This window comes from Piliocolobus tephrosceles, chromosome 14, assembly GCF_002776525.5.
Source record: "Piliocolobus tephrosceles isolate RC106 chromosome 14, ASM277652v3, whole genome shotgun sequence".
Lineage (NCBI taxonomy): Eukaryota > Metazoa > Chordata > Mammalia > Primates > Cercopithecidae > Piliocolobus > Piliocolobus tephrosceles.
The window spans coordinates 44964444-44986682 of NC_045447.1; the positions used below are offsets into that span (position 1 = coordinate 44964444).

Below are 22239 nucleotides of genomic sequence, written 5' to 3' on the forward strand. Positions count from 1 at the left end.
TCTACTAAAAATACAAAAAACTAGCCGGACGACGTGGCGGGCGCCTGTAGTCCCAGCTACTCGGGAGGCTGAGGCAGGAGAATGGCGTGAACCTGGGAGGCGGAGCTTGCAGTGAGCTGAGATCCGGCCACTGCACTCCAGCCTGGGCAGCAGAGCGAGACTCCCTCTCAAAAAAAAAAAAAAAAAAGAAGTAACTTGCCTTGCTGAGAATTAAAAAGAAAATTTTATATTCAAGTACTATTTCTTTTGTGGTACCGAAACTTTATATATAACACTCCTGAGCTGTAATGTTTCCACTCAAAAGTCAGCTGCCAGGAGTATTGGAGCTCCATTGTATGTTATCTGTTGCTTTTCTCTTGCTGCTTTTAGAATCCTTTGTTTATCCTTGACCTTTGGGAGTTTGATTATTAAATGCCTGAGGTAGTCTTTTTTGGGTTAAATTTGCTTGGTGTTCTATAACCTTCTTATACTCGGATATTAATATATTCTATGTTTGGGAAGTTCCCTGTTATCCCTTTGAATAAACTTTCTACCCATATCTCTTTCTGTATCTCCTGTTTAAGGCCAAAAACTCTTAGATTTGCCCCCTTTTTTTTTTTTTTTTGAGATGGAGTCTCGCTCTGTCACCCAGGCTGGCGTGCAGTGGTGCAATCTCCGCTCACTGCAAGCTCTGCCTCCCAGGTTCACGCCATTCTCCTGTCTCAGCCTCCCAAGTAGCTGGGACTGCAGGCGCCTGCCACCATGCCCAGCTAATTTTTTGTATTTTTAGTAGAGACGGGGTTTCACCGTGTTAGCCAGGATGGTCTTGAGCTCTTGACCTCATGATCTGCCCACCTTGGCCACCCAAAGTGCTGGGATTACAGGCATGAGCCACTGCACCCAGCCAGATTTGCCCTTTTAAGGTTATTATCTAGATCTTGTATGAGTGCTTCATTTCTTTTTCTTTTATCTTCTCTGTTTATCTTCAAATAGCCTGTCTTTAAGCTCATTAATTCTTTCTTCTGCTCCATCAATTCTGCTATTAAAATACTCTGATGCATTCTTCAATATGTCAATTGTATTTTTCAACTCTAGAATTTCTGTTTCTTTTTAACTATTTCAGCCTCTTTGTTAAATTTACTTGATATAATTCCGAATTCCTTCTTTGTGTTATCTTGAATTTCTTTGCGTTTCCTCAAAACAGCTATTTTGAATTATCTGTCTGAAAGGTGACATATCTGTTTCTCCATGATTGGTCCCTGGTGCCTTATTTAGTTTGTTTGGTGAGGTCATGTTTTCCTGAATGGTCTTGATGTTTGTTGGTGTCTGGGCATTGAAGAGTTAGATATTAATTGTTTTTATAGTCTCTGTAGTCTGGTCTTCTTTTTACCTTTCTTGGGAAGGCTTTACAGGTATTTGAAAGGACTTGGGTGTTGTGATCTAAGCCATATCTGCATTAGAGGGCACCCAAAACCCAGTAATGCTGCAGTTCTTGGAGACTGATAGAAGTATCACCTTGGTGGTCTTGAATAAATCTGGAAGAATTCTCTGGATTACCAGGCAGAAACTCTTGTTCTCTTTCCTTTCTAACAGATTTAGTCTATCTCTGTGCCAAGCCACCTAGAGCTGGGTGTGGGATGCCACAAGCAACTCTGAGGCTACCACCACTGGGACTGTGCTGGAGTCACACCTGAAGTCAGCACAGCACTGAGTCTCACCCAAGGCCTGCTGTGACCACTATTACCTGGCTACTGCCTATGTTCACTTCAAGCCCCAGGGTTCCACAATCAGCAGATGGTGAAGCCAGCCAGGCTTATGTCCTTTCCTTTAGTGCTGTGAATTTCCTCAGCCCCCAGCATGTCCAGAGATGCAGTCTGGGAGCCAGAGACTAAAGTAAAAAACCTTAAAAGTCTACCTGGTACTCTATTCTACTATGGCTGAGCTGACCCTCAAACCATAAGACAAAGTTCTTCCCACTCTTCCCTCCCATTTCCACAGGCAGAGGAGCCAGTCCCCATGGCCACCATCAAAGACCTATGGAGGGTACTGCCAGGCTACTGCCAATGTTCACTTAAGGCCCAAGGGCTTAGTCAGCTTGTGTTGAATACTGTCAGTCTTGGGACTCACCCTTCAGGGAAGCGGGCTCCCCTCTGGCTCAAGGCAGGTCCAGAAATACCATCCAAGAGCCAAGGCTGGAATCAGGGGCACCAAGGGCCCACGTGCTGTTCTACCCCACTGTGGCTGAGCTGGTACCTAAGCTGTAAGACAAAGTCCTTTTTACCGTTCCCTATGCTTTTCTCAAGCAGAAGTCTCTCACCATAGTCACCATGGCTGGGAATGTGCTGGGTTTCACCTGAAGCCAGCACATCTAGATGCTGCCACTCTACAGTCTCATCCAAGGCTCATAATGTACTACCTGGGTATTGCTGCTGGTCCTTCAGGGCCCAAGGGCTCTTTAGTCAGCAGGTGATGACCCTGCCAGGACTGGGTCCTTCCCTTCAAGACAGCAGGTTCCCTTCTGGTCCAGGGTATATCTAGATATGCTGTCTGGGAGCTAGGGCCTAGAATAGGGGCTTCATGACTCTGTCCACTGCCCTATGGTACTGTGGTTGACCTGGTCTCCAATTTGCAAGACAAAGGCCTCTTTACTCTTCCATCTCCTCATGCAGAAGAAAGGAGTCACTTTTGTTACTACAAGCTGTGCTGCCTGGGGTTGTGGGAGTGGTAGTATTAACATTACCTTCTTCTCTGCTCTGGCTGATGTTTCACTAGGTTGTGTGCACCGCCCCCCTGCCCCATGTCTACTGGCTCTAAGTTCAGTAAAGCATTAGGGCTTGCCTAGGAATGGTAGTCTTTGTGGCCTAGACTGCCTTCAAGCTTATTTAGGACCCCAGAGCACTTTCGCCCAAGGTGGTAAGGCTTGACAAAACTGAAGTTCTGACTGCTGGGATGGGCGATTCCTTCTGGCTAGGGTTGGTCTAAATGCTCCTTCTATGGGTGGGTGTCAGTGGAGTTCAGCTTGTTTTGCTTTCTGCTATGACAGAACAGCACTGAGTTCAATGCAGTGTTCCACAATTACTGTGCTCTCCCTCCCCAAGGCTTACAAGTTCTTTGCACCATGCATGGCCACCAGGAGATGGGGGAATGGTGGCATCAGTAATTCAAGATTGTCTTCAATGCTTCTTTCAGTGATATGATGTTAAAACCAGGTATTGTGATTGTTCACCTCATTTTTGTTTCTTATGAAGGTACTTTTATATGTGGATAGTTGTTAAATTTGGTGTTTCTGTGGGGGTGTGGGGGGGTGATTAATAAAGACTTCTATTCAGCCATCTTGTTCCACCTGTGTTTTTGTGTTTTGTTGTTTTTTTTTATAGAGATGGGGTCTCGCTGTTTCCCAGGCTGCTCTCAAACTTCTGGGCTTGAACAATCCTCCTACCTCGGCCTCCCAACCTGCTGGGATTACAGGTGTGGGCCATCACACCCATTTGAAGACATCCTGTTTTGAAGACAAGCCTAGGCTAAATGACCTAGCCTACTGTCTAATGATATATGTTGCTAATGTTGTCAAAAGCGTATTTGCCCATGTTACTTTCCTGAATTCTTGACCATGATTGTCTTCCTCATTAAGAAACTAGGAAATGGAACTTTGATCAACTGCTGAAAACTACTTACTCAATAGTAGAAAGAGAAGTATAATGAATACTAGTTTCTGAGCTGAACGAACCTTCCTAATTTTCTAAAATCCCTTTTGCTAGATCCAAAGGATTTTGAAAAGGATCTGGGATGTTTCCCATAATAAAGAAGAAAAGGTAGTTTATAATTCAAATATTAATGATAAGAATATACAAAGAAAAGGTATTTTTTGAGTTTTCAGAGTCTAAACAATACAGTAAAAATGAATTGAAAAGTTATGAGATCAAGTGTAGGCATTACAGGAACTGTTCAGCTATGCAAAGAAGCTGTTTGAGAGAGGAACTTTATCTGTCTATATCTAGTAAGAATAAAGTCAGCTTATGTCAGATAGCAGAAATAATTTATTAGTCTTCAACTTAAACATCTATTATCAAAGCTGATTGTTATATATTGTAGTGCTTTTCAAATTTCACTTCTTAATAGAACACCCTCTATTTTTACAACTGAAATTGTATAAAATAGATAAACAGGAAGCTGTTCTTTTTAAAGCAAGAACTTCAAAATGAGGAGGCTAGAATAAAATCCACTTGATCGCCCCTATTCCCACTGCACCAGACCTTAAGACTCCTCTGAGAAAAGAGTTTGAAAATCATCAGTTTAAATTAGGTGTTTTACTAGTCTAAGTAAGGCTTTATTAAAGTGGTCATGAAAGGCCGGGCGCGGTGGCTCAAGCCTGTAATCCCAGCACTTTGGGAGGCCGAGATGGGTGGATCACGAGGTCAGGAGATCGAGACCATCCTGGCTAACATGGTGAAACCCCGTCTCTACTAACAATACAAAAAACTAGCCGGGTGAGGTGGCGGCCGCCTGTAGTCCCAGCTACTCGGGAGGCTGAGGCAGGAGAATGGCAGGAACCTGGGAGGCGGAGCTTCCAGTGAGCTGAGATCCAGCCACTGCACTCCAGCCTGGGTGACAGAGCGAGACTCCGTCTCAAAAAAATAAAAAAATAAAAAAATAAAAAAATAAAAAAAATACAGTGGTCATGAATAAAACTGATTATGAGAAAATAAAAATATGTCTTAATTTCTAAACTGGGTCCTTGATCCATTCTTGTACCACTAATCAAAGCATAATACCTTTTTAAATACTTTGTGACTATTCTTCCTAACAGAGGTATAAGCTAGACTCTCTTGTAACTTGTCTGTTCTTTTCTGCCTCAGATCTTAATCTCTGGGATCCTAAGACTGCTTGAGACTTTCAAACAGCTAAATTCTGAACTGGAAATGCCATTTCTTCTGTGAAACGAAGGGAAGTATGTCTATTTGTAAAGAAACAAAGAAAAAAAAAGTATTTAACTTACCCAGAGTACAAGGACATTCATGAGATGATCTATCTGTGTTCGTTTAAAAGTGGACTTTCCACTGTTCTGCATTAATTTGGTGTCTGGCCCTAAATAAAACAGGAAGATATCAGATATTAGAATCACTGAACATACTCAGAGGCTTGGAATTGGTTGAACTGTATCTTTATGATAATCTAACCTAACCACTTTCCAATGCTAGAGGATAAAGTCCTAGAGAAAGGCTCACAGTTTTCAATACCTCAAAAAATGGAAAATTTTTTCTAAGGATAGTTCCAACGTCTTCTTTAAAGTACACTCATGCAGATCCCTCTCTTTGTAGCACCTCAGACAGTCTCAACTTTCATAGATGAGTTAAATTAGAAGAGGAGTCGCAAGCTTCTCTCTGATCACCGTCTGGTTTATTTAGCTTAGAGAAAGAATTTTCTGATAAAGAGATCCCCATCATCTTTTGAGGAAGTCCACTGCTGGCTCAGGCTATATTGAAAGTTTCTAACTGGGAATGGAAGAAACAAAAAGGCAATGGCAGTGATTTCTTCTGAGGTGGAAGCAGGGGAGCTGAGACTCCTCTGGAGCTGAGAGACAGAGATTCCATGTTTCTTCACAACAGGGCAGATGGCAGGCAGAAGTAAGGAGCTTTTAATGGCCAATGAGACTAGAGCTGGAAATTACTAACTTGAGCTATGGCTCCAGAGAAAATGTAAGAGGTTTAGAAGAAACTGTAAGCAGCAATTTTTCTGGCCTTTCACCATCTGACCATTATTCTAACATGTGTTCTGATAAAGGACAGATAAAGGAATTTCATCAATGTTTACACATGGGGAGCTAGGACATCTCTGATATGTGGACAAACAGTGGGAGTGCAGAGCATAAGCTATGCCATTCTTTCCTCTTAAGCATTCCTCAAAGGGCTTCAAGACATGAGAAGTTTGGCTTACAGCCTAGAAGCTACAGGTACCATATCTTCTAAGGGTCCTTAGACTGACTTGCCCCAGGCTTCACGAAGAAGGTGGAAATCATCATAGAACTTGGACATCATGTAGCAGGAACAGCAACTCAATTCCATACAAATACCTCAAAATGCTTTTAGGTGGCATTAGTCTCTGCTCAGAGCTTCCCAAAGATACTACAATGTAACTAACCTTGGGAAAACTTAACTACATTTGTGCTGGTTGGCAGCCTCACTGTTATTGCTTTTGGGAAAGAAAAACCTTTTGCTGAAAAATGAACTTTTTATGAGTGGCAATTGTGTGTGAGTAGTTGCTGAAGTATATACAGTGAAGAAAATAAGTCTAAGTTAAGTCTTTTGAGTTTGGGAATTAGGTAGCCTAGTCATTGCCACTCTAAATCAAGAACCAATGAAAGAAGTTCCACCAGGGCCTCCCTAGACTCTTAAGCTTCTCCCTAGGGATTTGGTCTCATTAGTTTTCACAGAAGCAAGGAGTGTAGAAGCCTCATGTCTAGGAGTAGATGCTCTAGAAGGGGAGCTCTGGGAATCTGAGTTGAATAATATTCACTGTGGTAAATCTTTCTTGATATTTCCTACTATGGTTGTTGCCACTGAGGGACTGGGGTAGCACAGAGGCTTCCTCCATTTTCCTGAACCACATCATAACCCAAGAAAATCTCTTACTAAATATAATGAATTGTGGTTCTAAATGACATCTCAAGAGGGGCCACTATTAATGATCCATATGTGACTTTTCTCTGGTATGAACTTTTTACATTATATTTTTCTCTATAATAAGCATTGTATCCATCCTCTCTTCATGGGAATAGTTCACATGTATACTCTCCCCCTTCATGTGGTAATTCTATTGTACTTCCTCTGCATGTATACCCTCTCCTGTGTCCAGATCTGGTCAAAGAGACTCACGAATGCCCTGTGGTTTTGGAATGCAATGCTTTCCTCTAACAAAGGTAGAACCGATATGTTGGAAGTTCATTGCTTGGAAACAGAAGTCACTTTTTTTCCCCTAAGAAACAAAGTTTTTTTCCCACAAATCTCCCATCCATCCATCCATCCATCCACCCACCCACCTGCCTATCTGTCTCAAAGCCATAGTGTTCTGATATATATCCGAGTGTCATATCCATATCCTGAAAACTAAGTACCCATAGCTCAGCCATGAATGGAATTTAGTCTGGGGGCCAAGGGAAAGGTACCAGTATAGATCACCAAGCCATAGCACCAGTCTGTATTCCTGATGATGCAGCCTCGGAGTAGCAGCTTGTCATGGTCCAGGAAGTAGTTTTTCCCCTTATAGGTCAGTATACCTGAGAATCTGTCCAATTTGTTATTGGGAGCCTCACATCTCACTTCTCCTGCAGAAAAATGTAATAAGAGTTCTGCATCTGTATAAGAAGGTATAAGAGTTCTGCATCTGTAATCTTAGGCCTTTCCTAAGGATGGAAGGAGACTTAATAGAAAGGAGGAAATAAAATCCTTCTTTCAAAATACATACACATCTTTTTCCTAGCCTCTCTCAGTTACTGCACATTTCTCACCAGCTCCTTCAAGAAAGGCAGACAAAGGTTTCTTGGCACTAAAGAAGAATAACTCTGTATGTGACATGGATCATCCAGAGAGAGAGAAAACCCCACATGATGGTGACATCAGTACTGCCAGATCATATGAGCTCTGAATCTGAAGAAACTCAAAAATGACTTAAAGCGAACCTAGTATTTTTTTCAAAATGGAAACAACTTGACCTTTTCCTGATTAGTAAAGTAAATATGCCTTTTGTAAGTGTTTAAGCAATACTAAAATGGTAAAGAAGGAAGTAAAATTCATTCACTGTCTTGAGAAAAGTGCTATTTACCTTTTGAAGTACATCCGTCTATGTTTTTTCTATATAAGTACTCATAAACATACCCATGTTTCCAAAAACAGGTTTATGTTATATACAGTATACAGTCTTTTGTAAATTGTATTTTTCTTTTAATTACATGTTGTATTTTTTATTTTTCAATAAATATCAACTTGCATATTGTTGTAATAAGTTGTATAGAAATCACTATGGATGTAGCATACTTTATTTAACCAGTTCTCTACTGATGAAAATTTAGGTAGGAAAACCCATTTCCTAACTCACCATTAAAGGCAGACAGAAGCTCCAGGCGATCTTCCATGTCACTGGTAACTGAGATGGCCTGCTTCACTTTCAGGTTGGTTTCACTAGAGTAAAAGACAAGTGACCAGAGTATAGGACACAAACAGAACTGTTGCACAGGTGCAGTATCTCCTACTTTTTCATGGAGTTTTAGAAAATAGATGTTACCAGTAGAGCCTGGGCTTTGAGTCTGAGCTGTAAAAGTCACTCCCACTGCTCCTCTCTCAGTATTGAGGTGAGATGGCTCTTCAAGGAAGCTGAGTGTTAGCCATTCACTCCCATCTCTTTCCTCTGACTCCCTGCAACACACTGCCACTACTTAACTCATGAGATCTAGCTGGTCAGGTGCTCTAGAGAGGCTGAAGAAACATCATAAACAACCTGGAGATAGTACCTGCTCCCTTCAAGAATAAGGAATATGCCTGTAATCCTAGCACTTTGGGAGTCCGAGAGGGGCGGATCACGAGGTCAGGAGATCAAGACCATCCTGGCTAACACAGTGAAACCCCATCTCTACTAAAAATACAAAAAATTAGCTGGGTGTGGTGGCGGGCGCCTGTAGTCACAACTACTTGGGAAGCTGAGGCAGGAGAATGGCGTGAACCCAGGAGGTGGAGCTTGCAGTGAGCCAAGATCGCGCCACTGTACTCCAGCCTGGGCAACAGAGTGAGACTCCGTCTCAAAAAAACAAAACAAAACAAACAAACAACAACAACAAAAAAGAATAAGGAGTTTGGCCAGGCATGGTCGCTCATGCCTGTGATCCTAGCACTTTGGAAGGCAGAGGCGGGAGGATCACTTGAGCTCAGGAGTTCAACGCCAGCCTGGACAACACAGTGAGACCTTGTCTCTATTTTTTAAATTAAATTAAATTTTTAAAAAAAGAATAAGGAGCAGATCCTGATAAAAACTTGCACATACCTCCAAGGAAACATACTCCACACCTCATAAATATTTATGGGGCCCATGACAGGCTCTTAAGTAACTGCTTGCTGGAATGCATAGACAAAAAGAAAAATGGAATTCATGTTTCAAAAAGTTGTGTGCATCAAGAAGTACAGTTGTAGGAATGAAGATCAATACAAAACTCCCAGGACAAGCTTTCTGCAAATGGCTCTATCCTCTTTAAGACCTTAGCTTTTGGATGTTAATAAATTTCTACCTTAAATCCTTTATAGAACATGATATTTTATCAGTGAATAGATACTTTTATATTCAAAATTTTTCCCTTGGAAACTTTGAAACTGTACTCTGAAATGTTACAGTTCTGTTATCCTCTTTCCTGCTACTCAGCATTACAGAATATGGCCAGAGTGTCTCTAATTTAGAGATGGAGAATGTGGGGTTTATTTGCCCTATTCTGTGCCCAGTGAATGCTCAATTGTTCCTGTCAAGACCTCAGTCTTAGACTTGAGGGTCCCAAGGATGTGGTGTCCATCTTCTCTTATCTGGATATTTCTAGGCTCTCTGGCTCATATATTCAATATTCCATCTAAGAATAAAATTAATTCCCTGCCTAATGCTACCCCTCAGTGAGAGACCACTCTAAGCTGGCTAAATCATCTTAATGGAGCGTCAGGAGGGAACACTTACCCATCCAGGTCTGCTGTCTCTATGTATGTCAGACTATATGGCTCACTGCTAGAGAGTAATAGTACATCTGCCTGTGGTCAGAAAAGTCAAAAGAAAGTCAGGAAAGCAGGAAGGTGGGCTTTTAACATTATAGTGTGACAAAAGCAGTCACCTTAGGAACAGATGTTCACCCTAAGCATTTTACAGACACTGATTTAATTTCTTTGTCTAGGATCTATCACTGCTATCATACACCCTCTCCCAAAGCTACTCACACTTTCCCTGTAACTACAGTGAGAAATAGGCAAGAACAAGCTTCTTACGGCAAGAGCTATTGATTTCTGATGCAAAATGAGGCAATGAAGGTCATCAAAAGGAGTGGTAGCAGAAGTGGTCCAAGAGTCCCTGGTTACCCACTCAATCCAAAAAAGAACAAGTCACAGCCAAAAGAGGTACTCACCGTGACAGGTTGATTATTTTCTAGTTTTATTATATCTCCCACTTGAACATTCATCCATTTGTCCTCCTTCATCCTATAAGAAAATAACCTTTGAATATCTGCTCTGAGAATTTCCCCAAAGCTCTGCTTTCACAATCAAGATGATTTCCCCAACCTCCAAAAAAGGCTGAAAGGAATAAAGACAAGGCTCAAACTGGTCTGTGATGCATCCTTGCTGCAATCAAGAGTGGGGCCCATTTCTCTTGACTTCAGGCTATAAGGGTTCTAAAGCCCTACAAACGTATCTGTAGACATACATGCACATACATTTATTTTATTTTTATTTTTTATTTTTTCAGCCAGGTGTGGTGGCTCATTCCTGTAATCCTAGCACTTTGGGAGGCTGAGTTGGGAGGACTGCTTGAGGCCAGCAGTTCGAGACCAGCCCGAGCAATACATCAAGGCCCTTTCTCAAAAATATTTAAAAAGAAAAGTTTTTAAAGTAAAATAGTTCCAATGGTAAAGTGTGTAAAAGGAAAAAATTAAAGTCTTCTCTGTTACCAGTCTTTAGTTTTGCTCCCCAAGGATAGCCACTGTTAATAATATTTTTATATTTATTTCTAGAAAATATCAATCCATGTAGTCACATATAACACACATGTAAATCACATTTAAAAGCCACATACCAGATACATAATTTTCTGCACTTTGCATTTTTCATTTAACAGTCCATCTTGGAGAGCATATATAGAAGATGTAGCTCATTCTTTTTGATAACTTAAATGTGTTCTATCATAAGGTCACATCAATTTTATCTACTTTTGTTTTGTTTTGTTTTGAGACAGAGTCTCACTCTGTCTCCCAGGCTGGAGTACAGTGGCATGATCTTGGCTCACTGCACCCTCTGCCTCCTGGGTTCAAGCGATTCTTCTGCCTCAGCCTCCCGAATAACTGCGACTACAGGCTTGGGTCACTATGCCCGGCTAGTTTTTGTATTTTTAGTAGAGACGAGGTTTCACCATATTGGCCAGGCTGGTCTCGAACTCCTGACCTCGTGATCCACCTGCCTTGGCCTCCCAAAGTGCTGGGATTACAGGTGTGAGCCACTGCGCCCGGTCTTTATCTACCTATGTTAAAATTAGATTATCTTTGATCCTCACATCCCTACTTTCCATAAAAGGTAGCCTGGCAGTATGAGCAGATTCTACAATAATAGTGGTTTGCTGCCCTCCTCTTTTTTTTTTTTCAACCTCAATTTCCCCAAATAAACAGGGTCCATAAATCCTTCCTCCCTGAGAAAAGACTAAGAAGAATGTACATATTGCCACAAGCATTTTGGAAACATGAGCTATATCCTTGCAACAGTTATATTATGCCAAGCACCCAAAGAGTGGGAAAAAGAGTCTATAGGACACTGTCTGTTTTGTCTCTGAATGCAGGATTGTTATCCTCAGGGCATGACATACATCACCACTTTGCCAGCTACACATAGGCATGGGTATTCCTAGAACACCTTTCCTAAGAAGAGAGCTGCTTTGAGGAGGGCCAACTTTTCCAAAAAAAGTCCTTTTATATGAATCCACTGTTTCTTTTAAATACTTTTCTGACAGTACTGTAGAGTAGTAGCTACAAGCCTTGGAGACAGACGTCTGGGTGTTTGTTTTATTTTGTATTGACTTGACATTCACTGTTACTCTGGCATTCTATCTTCCATGGTTGTCACCAGTAAAACATAAAGAGGAACAAGTGCTGTCACATTCTGGTTTCTCCTCGAGATATAAAAATTTATAATTTCTTACATAAGGAGCTGCCAAACTATTACCAGTTTGTTCCTGGACATTGTAACAATCATGGGTCCCAGATCTGGGAGAGGTGAAGACATTCCTTACTGATTTAAAATACTCAGTCTTGTAATCCAAAACAGTAAGCATGTTCTGAAGCTGTTCTTGCCCTGGGTTGGGGAAAGATTGCCAGTTTTAATAATCTAATAATTTGAATTTCAGTTTCTCCCACCAAAGGGACAAGAGATAAAGCCTTATGATTTTGAGAGTCAGTGAGTTAAAACTAAGAATTTCTCATAAAGTCAGGACCCTTGAAGGGCAACACCATTAGTGAAAGAGTGATCTAAAAAAAATTGGCTCGCTGGCAAGAAAGTTTGTCTATCTTAGTCTGGAGGGTTGCGGGGGTTAGTGAGTGGAGGACTCTTCCCCGAAAATCTGTAACCTCATATTCGATGGGGCTCAAATTTATACTTCTTTCAAATTAGGTATCAGCAGAGTCAACTGGCAGAAACAAACACAAACCCTTATAAAGGGATACAACCTTACCTCCAGCCACATAGAATTCCCTTAAAGAAAGTTCTACTAACGATGTGTTTGTAAACAAAATTATTGAGAAATGAAAAATGACAAAAATTACAACTTACAAAACAGATAAACTTTTAAAATAGCAGCTCTGTTTAGACCCATGTGTTCTAGAAAAAGAAAGCTGTTTTCTGGAACGTAGACTATTTCAACAACCAACCTCACCTCTGCATATTAAACTAATCAGTTACTCGGTAGCTTACAAAGTCTAACCAGGGTCTTGTCTGTTAAATCCCACCTTAAAATTCCTCTCTGACAAATTCTTCAATAATCTTATAAAACCCAAGTGCTCAAGCTACTTGGGTGAGTTGATTTGACTAAATCCTTTTGGTCAGCAATTCTTAATATATTCAGCTTTGTCTTTTCTTTTCTTTTTATTTCTATTTCCCTTCTTTTCTTTTTAACTACAACTGAATTTTTTGGTGGTATCTTATGGGACATTTCAACAGGTCAAAACTCTTGAGGATACAATCCATCATGAGTAAGAATCAGCAGACACAATACACAACAGGATTAGCTGCCCAAGCTCTTGAGATGATAGCTATTGTGTGTTCGGTAAGGCCACCATAATAAAGGCTGGACCTCAATCCTGAACTCCTTCAGGTTTGCACTTTCTTGCAATCATGCTTCTGCTCACACTAGTCCCTTTTCCTTTCACACAGTCTCTACTTGTCGAATTCTTCCCCTTCCCTTAAGGCCTAGTACAAACACCACACTTCTTCCAGAAAGTCTTCCTTGATTCCTTTAACCAGTTATAATTGCTTATTTTTTATTAATTTCTATAGTAATTTTTTGTACCTCTTAGGACAGTCTTCATATTTTGCCTTACATAGGAATATGCCTTCCTTCTTCCATTCCTGCAACACTTTAGATAGCTATGACCAAACACTACAGCAGTGGGGCCAACTTCAATACTCTGTTTGAATTGCTAACAGAAAAGATGACCTGACCAAAGGCTATAGTAGAATGGACAAAAACCACGTCAGAATCCATTAATGTTCTAAAGACAGATGTTTCCATGCTAACTACCACACTAATAATATCACTTGCATAGTAATATAAAATATTGATTACTTTAATATATATTATTTTATTTCTATTTTCACAAGTATCCTCTAAGGTAGAGAATATTATTTCTATTTTATAGAAAAGAAAAATGAGGCCCACACAGTTATCTGAGGTGACATGACAAATTCAGGGCATGCTAGATCTAGAAACAAATTATTTCTATGTCTGAGGTTCTTTTCAGTGTCCTGAACTAAGCCCAACCCTTTCTCAGGACTGATTCTACCTAAACTAGCTTCCCTAGAAGAACTTACTTGCCATTTACCAGTAGCAGAACAGGCAGGTTGTTGACTCGATCATCACTTTGATGCCTTTTCTAAAATCACACAAGAAAATGTTCAGGAAATAGACCTATAACAAACTGCATATAGAAGATTAACATTTTAAAATATTACACAATGTAGTTCTCTTCTTTGTAATTCTCCTTTTCTCCTATCCTAAGCCCTTCTTTCCTTAAAACCAGGCCAAGAGGTTGATTATCTCTGGGAAGCTGGGAAGAGAGGGCAGGAAAAGAATCCAGGGAGAAGAAAGAGGCAAAATCTTGGTTTTAAGTATCAAAAGCAAAAAAGCTGGGAGAATGAGAATAACATGTCAAAAGCTACAGAGGACACAATTCAAATGATGCGCAGGGCTACAGAATCCCATGTGCCTGGGTAGGTGTGGGGAAAGCTGAGTATTCTCAAGCAGACTCCTACCTTACCTCCAACTATGGTTGACATACAAAGGCTTCTATAGTGGCTGAGGAAAGAGGCCAATATTTAAAGACCAAATAGAAGGGAAAAAAATAGAGGCTATGTCCTGATGCCAGGATTCACATAAATCTCTTCCTTCCAGTTGAGATTACTCCCTGAGTAAAGGGTAGGACTGGGAGTGGGGCAGAGAGAATCCTAAATTTGTCAGAATTCAAAATTGTCCAAATATTTACCATAAAGAGACTGAATTCTAAACCAGAAGTAATTGGGTTACAGTGAATTGGCAAATTAATTTTTGGTTCTCATTGGAGAGAGTTAAGATGGGGTATGCATGTGGTTATAAGCTAAACTGAGTTCAGTTAGAGAGAAATAAAGTTATATTTTTATACATCAAAGTTGTGACTGAAAGGTAAACCACAACATGCTAATCCTGGGTTTATAGAGATAAAGTGCTGAGGAAACAAGGTGCTCTCAAACTAGGCTAAAAATCTGTTCTGGCAAAATCAGAAAGACCTTCTTAGGGAAACTGCAAGCAGGTCTAGCGGACTGGCTTTCCAAATCCCACTAGTAGGCATGGTACAGGGTCCTTACTCTCACCCCTCTATGCTGGGCCTGCTGTAAGAGGCAAAGAAGAAGCCATGCAGCACTCACTGTCAGCCAGTTTCTCTTTCAAGGCCAGGACAGAGGGTTCCTAGCTGTGCACACTTAACAGAATTGAAAGTTGGAAAGGAAAATAGAGTTGGAGAGGAGACAGGAAATGTGGAGACATAAGAAGAAAGAGAAAGAACAGGAGAGATGAAGCAGGGGCAGATGGATGAAGGGACAGGGAATATAGAGTGGGAGGAGGAGCAGAGGAAAAAGGATGAGAATGAAGCTAGAAAAAACTAAGAGAGGAGTAAAGAAAGAGTGGGTTATTAAAGATGGAAGGAGGCTTGGGAGAGGGGCTAAAAGTGGTGGTAGTAGGAAGACAGAGAAAGACCTTGTTTTGCCCTTTTCTGGCCATACATAGACCACCAATCTTGGGCCTAAAGGTACTGCATATTACTCTGGGATGGATAAGGAAAGGAGAAACGAAAATATCTCTTTCCATTCAGGGTTTCTTGTTAGCACTAGGTAGTTCTGGGAAGCCCTTCATGCCCACAGTCTGACTAGGTGCAGTGAGGAACTAGAGGCCGAGGAAGCCACTTCACCAGGTCGTCGATGGCATCTTTCACGGCTGTTATGGACAGCACCACTATCAGGGGTGTCATAGTTGTATACCATGTCAAGGAGGAGATCTGAGGAATCAACTAAGAGAGGGAAAGGGAGAGAATCTTGGGTCAGAAAACTCAAAGGATAATATATTCCCCCCCGCCACCACATCCCTCACCCTCAACATCATTTTCACCTCCATTTGTTCATACAAAATCCAACTGTCCTAGTTGCTTTCCACTGTTGTATCTTTCATATAACCCCCCAAATATAAGCAAACATTTCCCAAGGGAGGAGAAAAGAATAAAAGGCTCTAAGTTGCTACCTATCTATACTGAACCCCACAACCTTTGTGTTGATGGCAAAGAGTCATTTCTCCTTTGACAGTGAAAAGTAATGGGTGTGGAGAGTGGGTAAGAGTAGATACAGAAAAACTACATGCTCTCCCACACCCTTCAGTACAAGGAGGAGTGAGATGATCTGTCCCTCTCTCCCAATTTGGGCCTACCCTGCCCTGCTTCCTGTTCTTATGCTGGCACTCATATTCTAAACCATCCTAAACCTTCTTTAGCACTCCCATATGTTGATTTTATGTTAGGGAGGCTGGGACAAGAAGGAGGAATAGAGTTGGAGTTGTGGTTGCAGTGAAGAATGTGTAGCCCCCTATGGTTAAGCTGAACTGTGGCAATGCAGCCATGATGAGGAGCTCCCCTTCCTTGGAATGTGGTGACCTTGTCCCTTTCCTAGTATAGAGGCTTGCTATACACTAGCTAATCCTGACCACAGCTATTCTAAGGGACTGGTCTGAGACTCCAGTCATCCATGTTCCTGTTGTCTAAAGACAGGAGACATTTCCCAGTTTAGGTAGGAGAAAAACCGATTATACAGCCTGACCCCAGAGAGGTTCGTAAAATACTCTGTGAGAAAGGCCCCCAAAAGCAATACCTGTAAAAATAGCAAAATGAGGAAATATGCATTTGCAAGTCTCTGGAACTGTTCAAATAGGTTCAGGGGTAGGAAATTAAAGACACTATATTTTGAGGTCTTGATGGTATTGTTCTGTGAGTAAACAAACAAACAAACAAACAAGAAATACACAATTAGACAAAAGACAGCTCAAAACTGGGTTAATAAGCAGCTGCCCCTACCTCCCAGTCTACCCCTCCCCTACAAAAAAGACCAAAACCACTGAGTGAAATGAGAAAAAGCCACCAAAGCACCCCAACTCCAACCACCAGCACGGGGAGGGAGAGAGGGAAGGAATCTCTAATTTCCCCCTTTTCCTTGAGGCCTAGAGAGGCCTAGAGGGTATAAAGAAGGCAAGGCTGCTCTATATGATACTTGGGGGAATGTATCTCTGCCCTGATAGAGTTCTTGTTTATTGATGTTATTGATAGTAATAATGATATTCAAATCAACAGCAATAAAAACTTACATTTATTGAATACTTACTACGTGAAAGGCACTTTTCTAGCATTTTATATGTAGCAACTCATTTACTCCTCACAACAACTCTATGAGGGGGGTACTTTTGAGGATGAGGAAATTGAGGTACTGCATCCAGAGCTCTCTAACAAAGCTTTCCTTAGCCGGGCAAACTCAGTCTGGTGTGCCTTTCTGTGCTTTTTGCAATGTTGAAGGATGTCAGATGCTAAGAGCTAAAAACTGTCTTTCAACCCTAGCCCACTGAAGGTTTCAATAGGGATCACTATCAGCATTGGAGAATCATTTGGCCCTTAATTGTCCTAAGAGGATTTAAAGAGTTTTGGCTTATATCTCAGCTATTATAGATGAGTGAAAATGGGAACTTGTCAACTTCCTCGATTCTGATCTCAAGATGTTCACAGGACCATCTTACTTTCTACCTTGGAGTCTTAAATCATTTGTCCTAAGATGTCAGAGCTCAAATCTAAGAGCTCTAAAAGCAGGAGAATAAGACCAAATAATTCTCTAAGTTCAGGGCTTATCTCCTACCTCTTCCATTTAAAAAGACAGAACAAAAGAATAAAAATAACTAATGGATACTAGGCTTAATACCTGACTGATAAAATAATCTGAACAAAAAATCCCCATGACACAGGCTTACCTATGTAGCAAAACTGCATATCCTGCACATGTGCCCCTGAACTTACAGTTTTTTTTTTTTTTTTTTAAAAAAAGAAGAACCTACCTGCTGGCCTGGAGTACAGATACTGCTCAAGCATGAAGAATTCTTGCTAGGCCCTGCCTTAGGAGGGCATCAAAGTCTTTCTCCCAGAGAATTAAAACCATTCAGTGCTAAGACTAAAACCTGAATCTTGTGTCCCCACCCAGAAAGTTAGATAGGCTATCCAGTCAAGCATTGCCCAAGGTCTATTTCCTCAGGGACGAGAAGCTGGTCAAATTACTTAGCACTTAGGAGTTTAAAGATCCAAGCCAAAACCAAGATTTCCTTGGTGTTCTCTCCATGATTTTCCAAATAATAATCAATCAGACACTATAGCATTTCTCAAGGCTTGCTCTGTTCACAGTCCTATGCTGGACTATACTAGTGGAGGCTGAAAAATAATTAGACAGGGTCTCTTCTGGAGAAGCTCGTGGTCTGTCTCGAACAAAGTTCTAGTGAAATGATCTCTAAGGGCGCTTCTTGTCATGAGGGTATATAATTCTAACATGGAAATAGCTTTCTTTGATCATAAGATACTTTGAATTTCTCAGTGTCTACGTCCAGATGGCTGTGATACTTGGACCCAAAGATCTTCTGAGAGGTGGCCTTACTGATGTAGGTAGCCTTCACTGTTGATTTTCCATTTGATTATATAGCCATTTAATACATTTCAGGTTTCTACTCATAGGTAGCATTCTGCCTCAAGATAGAAGTACAGGTATTATTTTACTAACTTGACAACTAGAGTGTTTCATTTTGCTCTTAAATGTAAAACCAGAAGCAATATCCTAATAACATCTCCTTAACTATGAAGTTCCTCAGAGTTTAGTCCTTTTGGCAGAGGTGATAAAATTCAAACATGATAGAGGTGGTTAATTTTGGTTTGGTTATTTTTTTCTTTGAGCAGTGATATGGGACTGAAGGTTAACTGGGAAAATAGAAGAGAATAAAAGGCCAAGGATATAATGAGAATCAGTAGTTAGGAGTTGGGAAGATGACAAGGAATCACAGTGGAAGAAGGCAGAGAAATAGGAAAATGAGCAATGCTCAGGGCCAGGAAAATGAAATGGTGTTAAATATATCAGAATCAGTCAAATCTGTTCATTCACTCATTAAATATTCAATATATATTTATTGAATGTTGGCTGTGTGCATAACATTGTGATAGAAACTGTATCACAGATATACTCTGTATGCAGAGATAAATGAGATACCCTTTTTCCAAGGGCTAATTATTGGAGAAACAGAACTAATATTTTCAGAACCATACTTAACTCCTATGACCACCATGCAAGGTGAACATTATTATGCCCATTTTACAGATGAAAGAACTGAAGATCAGAGAAGTTAACAAACTTGCCTAAGACATTAAGGTTAGTAAAGGCTGAGCTATATTCAAGCTCAGATCTGTCTGATGCCCAAACCTAGATTTACTGTCCCCACTGCTTGTTACGTAGGTCTAGAAGATACAGAAGAGAAAAACCTGCTCTCATGGTCATATCTTGGATACTATTATTATCCAGAACCATTTGATACGGTTTGGCTCTGTGTCCCCCACCCAAATCTCATGTTTAATTGTAATTCCCAGTGTTGCAGAGGGACCTGGTGGGGGGTGATTGAATCATGGAGGCGGATTTCCCCCATGCTATTCTTGTGTTCTCACAAGATCTGATGATTTAAAAGTGTAGGATCCCCTTCACTCTCTCTCTGTCTTTCCTGCCACCACGTGAAGAAGGTGCTTGCTTCCCCTTTGTCTTCTGCCATTATTGAAAGTTTCCTGAGGCCTCCCAGTCATGCTTCCAGTTATGCCTGAGGAACTGTGAGTCAATTAAACCTCTTTTCTTCATACATTACCCAGTCTCAGGTAGTTATTTATAGCAGTGTGAGATTGGACTAATATACCACTCTTACTCAGAAATCATAAACTAATATCCCACAGAGACCACAAACATATATTTTTATATAATTATAGCTATGTATATTTATACATAGCTACACATGCATGTATGTTAAATCTGCAGAGCAAATACTATATATTATAGCTGAAGCAGGAAAAAAAGAAAAAAACTATTACAAAATTATGATGATGAAAACATCTCCAGGATACATTGTTAAGGTTCAGAATAGTGTAAAAATAGGAAAATAAGACTATATATTTGTATTTGCTTTATTTGCACAAAGAGACACTAATCTGATTAATACACACAAGAAAACTAACAGTGGTTCCCTCAGGGGAGCAGATATGGACAAAGATGGGGTATTGGAGCACGCCTTTTCAATATATATCTTTTCATGAATTACCTAGTCATAGATACATAAATAAGTGAAAAATGAACAATCCAATAGAAAGTGAGCAAAGATCATTAATAGGTATTTTCCAGAAAAATAAATACAAAAGGCTAATTAACATGAATGTCATTTTCATCTAAGAGCTGGCAAAGATGAAAAAGATTGATAATAGCGAGTTTGATAGGAATGTGGAGAAATGGGCAGTCTCTACTTTAAGTAGAAACATAAATGGATATAATTATTTTTGGGGGCAATCTGGCCTCTGATAATTTTAAATTTTTAGTGTGTTTTTCTTTTGGCACAGCCAATTTACTTTTAGGAAACTTTCACAAGATACAGTCACACAAATGTGCCAAAATATATGTATAATGGTGTTCATTCAGCACCACTTAGCATAGCAAAACACTGGAGACATTTACATGTTCATCAATAGAAGATGGACTAAATAAATCAAGGTTTATCAATATAATGAAAACAATGTCGCTATTAAATAAATGAGGGATATCTATACGTGTTGTCATAGATAAGTGTCTAAGTAAAAAAAATAAAATTCTAGAACAATGCTTTCATTTGTGCAAGAAAAAGCTATAGTATTTATTTTCTGGGAGTTACATATAAACCTGAAATCTGAGACATTCTCTCCCTAGCTTATGTCACTGGATTAATTTTGGCTTCTGAGCCTTCATTGCACCACTCATCGTTTAGGAGCTTGAAAGAAAGTGTAATAGAATTTGTGTTATAGGATCTACATCTACAAAGAATTTCATGCTCCCTCAACAAAGAAGAATATTATAGAATACTGACCCCCTTCTAAAACAGCCAGAGGGAAGACACTCACCGGATATACAAAAATACTGTTGAATTCTTTGTTGTTGGCTTGCAGATATCTTTCATGTTCTGAAAAAAGATGGGATAAACGATGAGATGGATGCCCCTGTGTATATCGGACTGGGATGTTGGCTGCTAGTGAAGACTTCACTAGATCCCCACACTTTCTTGCTGAAGATACCTGTTTAAGCATGGGATTTTGTCTCTTTAATCAAAATAATCAAGAAATATAATAAAAATAAAAATACTCAAGTATTCAAGCTTTCTGGAGGCAACAGGACAAGTAACTCCTGAGGAGTTCTCCACCATCAATGCTTCTAGTACTTCCTAGATTATGTCTCCAAAGACAACAAGATGGTCTGCACCAATTTTACTGCCAAACACAGAAACCCAGCCTTCCCTCATAAGTCAATTTTAGCACTTTGTCTTAATATACCTGAGGCTGTTTTCCAAGTCAGCTTGTCCTAAACTTGCTTAACTAAATTTAAATTAATAAATCATGACTGAGCATCTATTGCACAGAGGCCAGTGTACTGGATGCCGTGGAGGGATAAAACGATGAGTAAGACAGTCTCTGACTTCAAGGACTTTAGTATAGTAGAAGCCTGGTAACTACTTGACAAAATCATCACATCAAAACATAGAGGTGTTTGTCACAAACTATTACAAGTAGTGACCCTGTTACCATGCTATGAACAAATATATATATATATACACACACACACACACATACATATATGTGTGTGTATATATATAATCAATAGATCTTTCTCCCCCGAATGAAATATTCCTATAGTCTCTTTGGTTCTTCCTTGGTTCAGCAAGCATTTGCTGAGTTCTTGGCAGGTTCAGGCCCTGTGCTAGGTCCTAGGGTTATGAGATGAGGAAAACGTCATCCCTGACCATCTTGGTACTCCTATTCCTAGTAGGAAAGACAAATACAAAATAAAATTTCAATCTAATGTAAGGGCAGAGATACAGATTGGAGATGCACAGAAGAGGGGATGGAAGTCAGGGAAAGTAGGACATAGAGGTATTCCTGGAGGAGAAGATGCTTTAGTTATTTGGATGATATGGAGTAAGTGCTTCCCAGTTCTCTTAAGCCTATATATTATACCAAGCAATCTAGAATTTAGCCTGAAGGCTGACAGTGCTCCTAAGCTTTCTACCCTTAATGCTTCTAGTAATTCCTAGGTAATGTCTCCATAGAATTTGCCCCCTCAGAGAGTGGGCCGTAGCAACTGCTCTGCCTCTGAGTTGTATTGAATATCTACTTTAAAGCTCTTCTGGCCCCCTAAGGTCCTCCTTGGCCCATGGCTCACAAGATTAAAAAGAAACTTCCTTCCTTGGCCCTCAAAAATTCTGTCCTAGGCTACCAACTCCTACTCTGATCTTGAGCTACTTGATTCACTTCTCCAAAAGGAGTCTCTGGCTCCAGGTCCTAGAAACCCAACCCTGCAATTGTTCAAGTTGTTTTTTTTTTTTTTTTTTTTAGCTATGATTCATATAAAATTCACCCCCCCGAAAGTGTACAATTGAGTGGCTTTTAGTATGTTCATGGTTATG

General features: G+C 40.2%; 1 protein-coding gene across 1 annotated transcript in view; it reads right to left on the reverse strand.

Annotated features, from left to right (window-relative positions):
• LOC111536839 (phospholipid-transporting ATPase FetA-like) overlaps positions 1-22239 on the reverse strand; it is a 114842-nt gene that overhangs the window by 63028 nt on the left and 29575 nt on the right. Inside the window, exons 2-10 of the mRNA XM_023203361.3 lie at positions 20684-20854; positions 16356-16469; positions 15410-15508; positions 13782-13843; positions 10121-10193; positions 9682-9752; positions 8071-8153; positions 7142-7300; positions 4976-5064 (exon numbers count right to left, since the gene is read on the reverse strand). Coding sequence (XP_023059129.2) covers positions 4976-5064; positions 7142-7300; positions 8071-8153; positions 9682-9752; positions 10121-10193; positions 13782-13843; positions 15410-15508; positions 16356-16469; positions 20684-20854 — 921 coding nt within the window. The remainder of the gene's footprint in view (positions 1-4975; positions 5065-7141; positions 7301-8070; positions 8154-9681; positions 9753-10120; positions 10194-13781; positions 13844-15409; positions 15509-16355; positions 16470-20683; positions 20855-22239) is intronic.